Genomic DNA, 9,201 nt, shown 5'->3' on the forward strand with positions numbered 1-9,201 from the left:
GAAGTCGTTTCTCATGTCCTTGTCATGGTTTCCCTTAGGCTGTTGTGTTTTCTCTGTGCAATGACCCTCATCTGGGAATCAGCCCCTCTCGCCCTGTAGGAACCACGGCCATTCTGTTTTTGCAGCAGGTCTTCATTGGCCGTATCTCCAGTACCAGAAACTTCCTGTGTTAGGAATGTGCTTGATAAAGTGGCCCACCCCAGCGAGGGAGATAAGATTTGTGTTTCTAAGAAAGAGGGGACTGGGGTTCCACAGTGACCTCGTGAAGATGACTGGGTGGCATTTTAGAATTCGAATGATCCAGTCATCATTAGTTAGGCTGAGGTCCGTGGAACGGGCTCTGAGCCAGCATGGCCTGGTGCTTAAAACAGGGGGGCGTCTGGGTCCAGGGAGAGGAGGGAGGCAGAGCTGGGGGTGGTGCTTCCCCAAGCCCAGGAAGGGAAGCAGCTGCCAGCAGGCAGAGGGCAGCCTGGGGCAGGGGGAAGCCTGGGGCAGGGGCGAAGCCTGGGGGGCAGAGGGGCAGCCTGGGGCAGGGGGACAGCCTGGGGCAGGGGACAGCCTGGGGCAGGGGGGCAGCCTGGGGCAGGGGGGCAGCCTGGGGCAGGGGGCAGCCTGGGGGGCAGAGGGCAGCCTGGGGCAGGGGGGCAGCCTGGGGCAGCTCGTGCCCGCACACTCAGGAGTTTACCCTGCCAATACCTGCACCTTCCGTTTCAGCTTCCAGAAGCGTGAGACGGTTAACTGCACTGTCTAAGCTGCTCAGCAGGTGGCACTCACCATGGCAGCCCAGCACTTACTGCAGGTGCACGCCTGTGTGTCGCAGGTGGGGCTGGGGACCAGCTGGGCCTGGAAGAGAGCCGTGCTGCAACATGGGCAGGACCTACCAAGCTGCCCGCTGCCTCGGCCGCACCCTTCCCTGTGGAAATCAGTGCTTGTGGGACACCACTCAGTAGTCCAAAGGAACCAGTTAGGGATCCCTGGACTTGGACAATTCTCCGGGGAAGTAGGCTGTGCAAAAAAAGCCAGGCCCCAAAGGGTACATACTGATTGTTTCCATTCACATCACACTTTAAAAAAAAATTTTTTTTTAAGATTTTATTTATTTGAAAGGCAGTTACAGAGAGGCAGAGAGAAACACACACACACACACACACACACACACAGGGGGGGGTTCCTCCATTCGCTGGTTCACTCTCCAGATGACCTCAATGGCCTGGGCTGGGCAAAGCCAAAGCCAGGAGCCAGGAGCTTCCCCTGTGGAAGCAGTTGGGGCATCCTCCACTGCTCTGTGTAGCTGCGTTAGCAGGGACTGGATCGGAAGTGGAGCAGCCAGGACTTGAACCTGCGCCCATAGGGGATGCCGGGGTCGCAGGCGGCAGCCCCGTCTGCTGTGCCACAACACTGGCCTCTGCATCACATTTTTTGATATGAAAGAATGATTGATATAAATGGTGCTTCAGGTCAGGGCGTTAACCCCCTGTGCCACAGCGCCAGCCCTACAAAATTTAAAAATTAATCCAAAGTGATTTTGTTTGGACATTCATAAAAATGGAAACAATCCATCAATCCACAAAAGGAACCCACTAGAACCCTGGGATATGGCCTAAGTCTGGACAGTGGCAAGGCTGTGGACTGAGTGGCTACTAGAAAGAGCTGTGTGTGACCCAACACTGAGACAGCGGTGACAGCCGCACGCTGAGCCATCTGTGAAACGCGTGGCTGCCCTCCGGCGGAGAACGCAGAGTGCTGGCGGTCATCGGGCAGTTCAAGTCCGCTGGGTTCTCCTTCTTTCTTTTTAAGATTTATTTATTTGAAACTTAGTTGCACAGAGAGAGGAAGAGACATCAATCTTCCATTTGTTGGTTCATTCCCCAAATAGCCTAAGTGGCCAGCCAGTCCGAAGCTAGGAGCCAGGAGCTTCCTCCAGGTCTCCCACATGGGTACAGGGGTCCAGGCCCTTGGGCCATCCTCTGCTGCTTCCCCAGGTGCATTAGCAGGGAGCTGAATCAGAAGTGCAGCAGCCCGGACTCGAACCAGTGCCCATGTGGGATGCTGGCGTTGCAGGCCGTGGTTTTACCCGCTATGCCACAATGCTGCCCCTCCCTTTTTTCTCTTTTTAATGTGACTTCAGTTCCTAATGAACTAAATGAGTCCTAAGCCGGGCCATCTGGCAGGCGCTGGCTCCTCCTTTTGTCTCCAGCAGGTGGCGGAAGAGTTCCAAGGATGGTCCCATAGCTTCCCATTGACTGACGCTGGTCAGAGGCTCCCAACAGCAGGTGGGGCTCTAAGCATCTGTCCTGCCAACTCCGAGAACCCTGGCAGGGCAGTGGCTCTCTACAAAGTTCAGGGTGAGAGGGCTGTGGTCCGGCCACAGCAGGGTTAACAGTCCACATTCCAGAGCCAGGGGAAGGAGGCTGGAGGGTCACAGACAAGGGGAGGGGGCGCCGCTTCTCACAACCCTGCTGGCTCTGCTGGGAGAGATAGATCACCCCCAACAATGGCCACAGCTGTTTTCGTCTGCCCCGAAGGAAACCGACTTAGGAAGCAGGTATCAGAGAGGGCCCTTCCTGCGGGGGCTTCTGTCTGGCTTGTAAAACTGTCAGGGCAGCTGCATCCATGTGTCAAGTGATGGATGACGGAAAGGCGGGGGACAGTCGGCCGCAGATGGACATAGCAACGTACAAGTTGAGGCAGGTGGCAGCGGCCTCCAAGAGGCTGTGCAGGTGGAGCGGGCTGATTCATTGCCCAGTGAAAATACCAAGGGGATCCGGGCCACAGCCCTCTTCCCAGCCTCCCTCCCTCCGGGCAGGAGCCCAGCGCCTCCTGCCTCCCACACCGCACTGTCCCCAGGGAAAGCTTGCCCTGGCCCTTTCTTTTCTGGCACCTCGGGTGTGAACCTTCCTCCCCGGCCCCTCCCCCTCCCCAGAGGCCTGATCTCCTGGGGTGGGGGGAGCTGAGAGTGCGACCCCCTGGGTTTCTCTTGGCTGCTTGGACTGGGCTGCAATGGCTTTGGGGAATGCATCCCAGGGTAGGCACCACTGGGGTCTCCCAGAGAGGACTCCAAGTTGCTTCTGCAAAGGTAGCAGGCTGGCAGACGGGGAAAAAAGGTCAGTACTGAACACATGCGCCTCGGCTTTGGCTAAGAAGGCCACAGTGTGGCCAGGGAAGGGACCACCCTCAGCGCACCAGCCCGGGAGCTGCAGCCAGTGCTCTGCGGGACCTGCACAACTCCACATGTCGCCAGCATCCTGCCCTTGCGCCCCAGCGGTCACCGAGCTGGGGCCCTGCGGCTCTCTTCTCTCTTGACTTCCAGGGAGGTTTTCTTGGTCAAGATGATCCATGCTGAGCCTCATGGCTTTGGGACCAAAATGGGGTTTCTTGAAAAGCCTGCTCCTGCCCCTGGCTGAGCCTGTGGGGCTGTCCGATGGGGAGGTGAGGGTGGCCTCTGCCCGGGCAGCTGCACCAGCGAGCTCAGGCCCGTGGAGAACTCTGAGCTACTCGTTTCCTTGGTTAGGCTTAGGCGGCTCCGCGGGTACCATGCAAATGCCTGAGGGAGGTAGACACCCAGCAGCCGGAGCTGTGAGCTCCTGCTGATATGGGAAAGCCACAGCCGCCTGCCTGCCGGGGGAGGTGCCTGGGGAGCAGGCGTGGGCCCTGCCTCACACGCCCCTCCCTCCGATCACCTGGGAGTGCCAGCAGCAAGTTGGAAGTTTGCTGAGCTCCAGGAGAAATCTTTGGGGAGGGCTTGCTCTGAGCACACCCCTTCCCTCCCCCAGAGACATGGAGCCAGCCCTGCCCCAGCCTGTCCTCATTGGCTGGCACGAGGCAGAGGGGGCTTTAAAAAGGGGACCGAGTCTGGGCTGGGGAGCCAAGCCTGTGCTCCTAGAAGGCAGGTGCCCTCCCGTGGCTGGCACCATGCAGCTCTCCCTAGCCCTGTGTCTCCTCTGCCTGCTGGTGCATGCAGCCGTCCACATGGTAGAGGGCCAAGGGTGGCAGGCCTTCAAGAATGACGCCACGGAAGTTATCCCTGAGCTCGGGCGGTACCCCGCGCCTCCCCCGGAGCTGGAGAACAAGACCATGAACCGGGCGGAGAATGGAGGGAGGCCTCCCCACCACCCCTTCGAGACCAAAGGTATGGGGGAGGGGAGAGCCGTTAGCCCAAGGGTCCTGGGGAGGAAGGGGGGATGTTTTAGAATCTTCTCTTCGGTAGGCTGTGAAGGCTGGGGCTCACCGATGCAGGGACAGGCACTCCTGGAGGTAGGGAGGGGTGGTGAGCCAGTGCAACCTTAGCCTTCAAGTTCAGGGGCACTGGACCAGGAGGGGCTGAGGCGGTGAGGGTGCAGCAAGGCAGCAGGCTCCAAGGCACAGGATAGAAAAGGGTTCAAAGAAACCTCTCCTGAAAGCACAGGAGCCAGGACTGGGGACAAGGCAGGAGCCAGGACTGGGGACAAGGCAAGGGCCCCGCACATCTGGAGTGGCACGTGCTGAGCACCGAATGCTCTAGGCAGGCTGTCGCTGCACTGTGACCGCAGACCCAGCACGTGCAGGGCAACCCCCAGATCCAAGTGAAAGCTACGGAGGCTCCTGAGATGGAGCTCCTTGGTTATAAGCAGCGGAGCTGAGATCTGAGCTCAGGGCCATTCAACTGCAAGGCCGCCAGGCGTGTGCAGGAGGGGAGGGGTGTTAGAACCCGAGACCCTCGCACGGCAGTGGGAGAAGGAAGCCAGAGAGGCCCCTTCAGCTCCTACTGCCCACCGTCTACCCGGCCAGCTGGCCTTGAACGAAGTGGGGGTGTAGGCACAGCTTCAGCCTCTGGCATGGGTGGCAGCTGAGTCCAGGCCCTGGCGGGGGCGGAGACAGGGAAGGCAGCAGCCTCTGTGCACGGAGTGGACACAGGTGGCACTGCCAGTGCGGAGCCCCCACCCCAGACCCAGCCTCTCTTATCCCTGGGTGGCAGTGGGGCCGCTGCAGGGCTCCTGTGTGCCACCCCTGCCAGCCTCCCACCCAGCTGCTGGAAGTGGGCCCCGGGGAAGGGCAGGCCCCTGGGGGCCAGCAGCGACCCTGGGTTTCACAACAGAGGGTGGGCGGCAGGAGCACTCCTCCCCAGCCCCTGAGCTCAAGGGGCTCCCACTTACAAGGCTGCAGGGGACCCGAATATAACATGTCCACTTCCCCAGGCTCTCGTGAGAGGCCACAGCCCACCATCCGGCTCTGCAGAGGAAGTGCTGGGGGGGGCACTATTCTTGGAAAAGCCTCCTTCCCTGGGCAACAGGCCGCCCCACCCAGCACTGCTGCAGGTGGAGGATGCCAGCCCCGAAACCAGGCAGCCAGCCACGGCCCTGCTGCGCTGGTTCTCATGCCTCTGTGTCACCGGGGAACTGTCCAGTGAAAGCTGTTGGGGTGGACCAGCTGTTTAGAAAGCCCCCACCTGCCTAAGCCCACTGAAAGAGGCACAGTCAGTGTGTGCAGGGGGCCGAGCCACATCCAGCGAGCAGGCTTGTGTCGCCATCAGGTGCCCACTTGAGTGCCACAGAGCAGCAGACGTGCTTAGCCAGGAGCCTGGTACATAGTAGGTGCTTAATAAATGCTGGTGGCAGCTGACGCTATGGAATCAGAGCCCAGTGCCCCTCTGGCAGGAAGTAACTGTGGTAAAAAGCAGTCCTGTGCCCCCGGGGGCCCAGCCCCGCCTCCCGCGGGCCCCCCCAGCAGACCCCTTTCACCCAAGCTGCAGGCAGAAGGTGTGGGCGGTGGGAGGTGGTGCTGGGCGAGCCGAACTGCCTTTTGGGCAGGTCCTTTCCCCTCTCCTGGCTTCAGCGTCCCGTCTGATAATGAGGGGGTTGGACGCGCACCTTCGGCTCCTTTCAAGTCTAATGAATTCCTCCCCTGCCGCCTCCCGCCCATGCTGCTCCTCTCCTGCAGCCGCTCTGATTTACGGCCTGCAATCGACCTCTCTCCCCCTTTCTCCTTCTCCTGCCCGCCCCTGCCAAGTGGCTGGGAAAGGAATTCGGGAAAAGCCAGACCCATGCAGGTGTGGCTGGTACCGCCCCGGTGCAGGCCAGGGCCCCTCGTGCACAGGTGTGGTTAAACTCAGCAGATGCCCCCCACCCCCGAAGAATAAAAACAAGGCCCCACAGCCCGCAGCTCCCACCCCTCCTGTGAACCCAGCTGTGCAATTGTGCACGAAGGACTGGCTCGCTGGAGACTCCAGACAACCCATTTTGCAGACTGGGAGAAGTGAGAGGTTAAGTAATTTGTCCGAGGTCACACAGGTGTTAAGGGATGGGGCCCTTGCACTTTAACCCTAGCTGCCACTCGGCCACAAGGGCAGAGGGTGGCCCTGGGTTGATCCCCTAACCTGCAGGAGTAGGGGGGCCTTCCTGTAACAGGTGCACAGGGGCAGGAGGCCCAGGTGTGTTAGAGATGGGATGGGGCTCGGGGCACGGGGCGTGGGGCGCCAGCCGGCCCAGGCCCCACCCTCACGCGCGCCTCTCTCCGCAGACGTGTCGGAGTACAGCTGCCGTGAGCTGCACTTCACCCGCCACGTGACGGACGGGCCGTGCCGCAGCGCCAAGCCGGTCACCGAGCTGGTGTGCTCCGGCCAGTGCGGCCCGGCGCGCCTGCTGCCCAACGCCATCGGCCGCGGCAAGTGGTGGCGCCCGAGCGGGCCCGACTTCCGCTGCATCCCCGACCGCTACCGCGCGCAGCGCGTGCAGCTGCTGTGTCCCGGCGGCGCGGCACCGCGCGCGCGCAAGGTGCGCCTCGTGGCCTCGTGCAAGTGCAAGCGTCTCACCCGCTTCCACAACCAATCGGAGCTCAAGGACTTCGGGCCCGAAGCCGCGCGGCCGCAGAAGGGCCGCAAGTCGCGGCCCCGCGCCCGGGGAGCCAAAGCCAACCAGGCCGAGCTGGAGAACGCCTACTAGAGCCCGCGCCCCACCCGCGCCGCCCCGACGCGCCCCGGCCCAGGCGCGTCCGGGTTTCCGTCTTCTGCGCGGGTTTCGTTGGTATTTCACTTCAAGTGCCTGGCCCTCACCCCCACCCCGAGGCAGGGGCCGAAACCTTCCGCCCGGGCGGAAGCCCGGGTGCCAGCAAAGCTCCCCGCTTTGGCCCGCAAAGAGGGTCCCGCAGGGAAGGGGCGGGAGCTAAGAGCCACTGACACTGAGCCAGGCAGCCCCGCCCCCGGGGCCCACCCACCTTTGCTGGTCCCGCCCTGAAGTTTTAAGGGAGCCGTGAAGGCTGTGAAAAGTCCAGGGAGGGTTAGGAAGGTTCCCTAAGAGTCCCCCTGCACCTCTGCCCACCCCTGGAGCTGTGTGGTGCCAGGAGCCCAGGACTGGGGGGTGGGGGGTGGGTCTGCGGGTGGGTTTCTGGTCCTGACTCTGCCACTTGGACTGTGTGATCCCCTTTAGGGACCTCGACTTCCTCTTTGTAAGAGGCGGGTGGGGAGCAAAGGTCTCAGGAATCCTCTGTTAAATGCGTCCATGGGTGCCCTTTGAAGGGGCGGAGGGGAGAGAGAGGGAGACAGAGACAGAGGCTGATTAGATTGACTCACGGCCAGGGGCACTACCAGAATTCAGGGCTGTGAGCTCTGAACCGACAGCCAAAGATGCAACAAATGGCTATTTATGGCTGACAACCCCCTGGAAGAAGCTGCCTGGTGTCCCGGCCTGGCCTCGCCAGATGCTTGGCTACCTCTGCCCCTCCATCTCAAAGAACTGACTTCGTCAATCGGGGAAATGCAGGCGAGGGTCCCCAGGGTGGTGGGAGGGGCGGGATTTCCCCATCGGCCCGGCTCTACGCCAGGTTTTAAAGGCACCTTCGGTGGAGAAAGTGGAGACCCCAAGATGCTGGGCTCGCGGGTCCTGGGGGAGCAGACCCCTCCCGCGGCCCCTCCCCCGCTCCCCACTCACAGATGCACTTCTGTCTACAACACAGCTTCTTGCTGCTCTTACCGGATGGCATTTCTTATATTAAAAGAACGTAAGGGGGTGGGGTTACAAATGCTGTACATATGCTGAGAAACTGCAAAGCAGCGTCGTTGCCACCCACAAGACTCCTGAAAATCATTTCCAGACACCTCTTCCTTTCTGTGTAGCTTTTAATTGTTAAAAAGGAAAAACACTTTTAAACAGGAGCACATGCCGATTGGAAAGCCCGCGGGGCTGGTGGTGTTTGCAATCCCCGAGAGAGGGGTGTGGTTTTTAAAGAGTTAAGTTACCTATTTATTTTCTCACTTAAGTTATTTATGCAGAAGTTTGTCTCGTAGAGGATGACAACGTTAATATTGCTTAATGAAATACCAGTCTGTTCTTCGAGTCCAGAGGCGTTGTTAATAAAGACAATGAATCCTAACCCAGAGGATGTGGTCTCCTTTTGTCAACCACACACGCTGTCATTTGTGTCCTAGTTAGCAGGGCTCAGGCCGGCCGGCATCTCTGCCGTCTGATGGCTCTTGTGGCAATTATGGCCTCCCTTTGAAAGGTTGGGTTTACCCCTTCCTTCCCCAGACCTCCTGGCCGTGACCTCAGCCCCACCTCCTTGTAGCAGCCTGCCCTTTGACTTATTTATTTATTTGCCCCACTCCCCTTCAACAGCTCCTTCTTACCCAGGGTCCATGTGAGCTTCAAGGCCTACATGGAAGACCATCCCCTCTGGCCCCACCCCCATGCTGCCTCCAAGTGGACATGGCAGCTGCTCCTTTGCTTGCCGTGCCCACTGAGTTCCCCAGGGACTCCGGCTTTCTTTCTTTCTCTCTCTCTCTCTCTCTCTTTATTTTTTTGACAGGCAGAGTTAGACAGTGAGACAGAGAGAAAGGTCTTCCTTTTTCCATTGGTTCACCCCCCAAGTGGCTGCTACGGCCAGTGCACTGCGGCCGGTGCTGCGCCGATCCAAAGCCAGGAGCCAGGTGCTTCTCCTGGTCTCCCATGTGGGTGCAGGGCCCAAGCACCTGAGCCATCCTCCACTGTACTCCCGGGCCACAGCAGAGAGCTGGACTGGAAGAGGAGCAACTGGTACAGAATCTGGCGCCCCAACTGGGACTAGAACCCCCTGGGGTGCCAGCGCTGCAGGTGGAAGATTAGCTTAGTGAGCTGCGGCGCCAGCCTCTCTCTGTTTTAAGACTGATTTATTTATTTGAAAGGCAGAGTGACTGGGGGAGAGGGAAGATCTTCCACCTTCTTTTTTTTTATTTTTATTTTTTTTATTTTTTGA

The 9,201-nt window shown here is 59.9% G+C and overlaps 1 protein-coding gene across 1 annotated transcript; it reads left to right on the forward strand.

The window, feature by feature from the left end:
• The first annotated feature begins 3,876 nt into the window (after positions 1-3,876).
• On the forward strand, positions 3,877-8,341 carry SOST (sclerostin). The gene is made up of 2 exons (XM_002719425.6): positions 3,877-4,129; positions 6,496-8,341. Exons 1-2 carry the CDS (start codon positions 3,913-3,915, stop codon positions 6,915-6,917), a joined length of 639 nt encoding a protein of 212 aa, XP_002719471.3. The 5' UTR covers positions 3,877-3,912; the 3' UTR covers positions 6,918-8,341.
• Positions 8,342-9,201: the final 860 nt, after the last annotated feature.

Source organism: Oryctolagus cuniculus, chromosome 17 (assembly GCF_051225735.1).
Source record: "Oryctolagus cuniculus isolate XC-2025 breed Fujian yellow rabbit chromosome 17, ASM5122573v1, whole genome shotgun sequence".
NCBI classification, from domain to species: domain Eukaryota; kingdom Metazoa; phylum Chordata; class Mammalia; order Lagomorpha; family Leporidae; genus Oryctolagus; species Oryctolagus cuniculus.

Bases quoted from the DNA above. Each gene is read 5' to 3' on its own strand.
- SOST (XM_002719425.6), top strand. From the start codon at position 3,913: ATGCAGCTCTCCCTAGCCCTGTGTCTCCTCTGCCTGCTGGTGCATGCA. The intron at 4,130-6,495 runs GTATGGGGGAGG...CTCTCTCCGCAG, and splicing joins CCACCCCTTCGAGACCAAAG to ACGTGTCGGAGTACAGCTGC.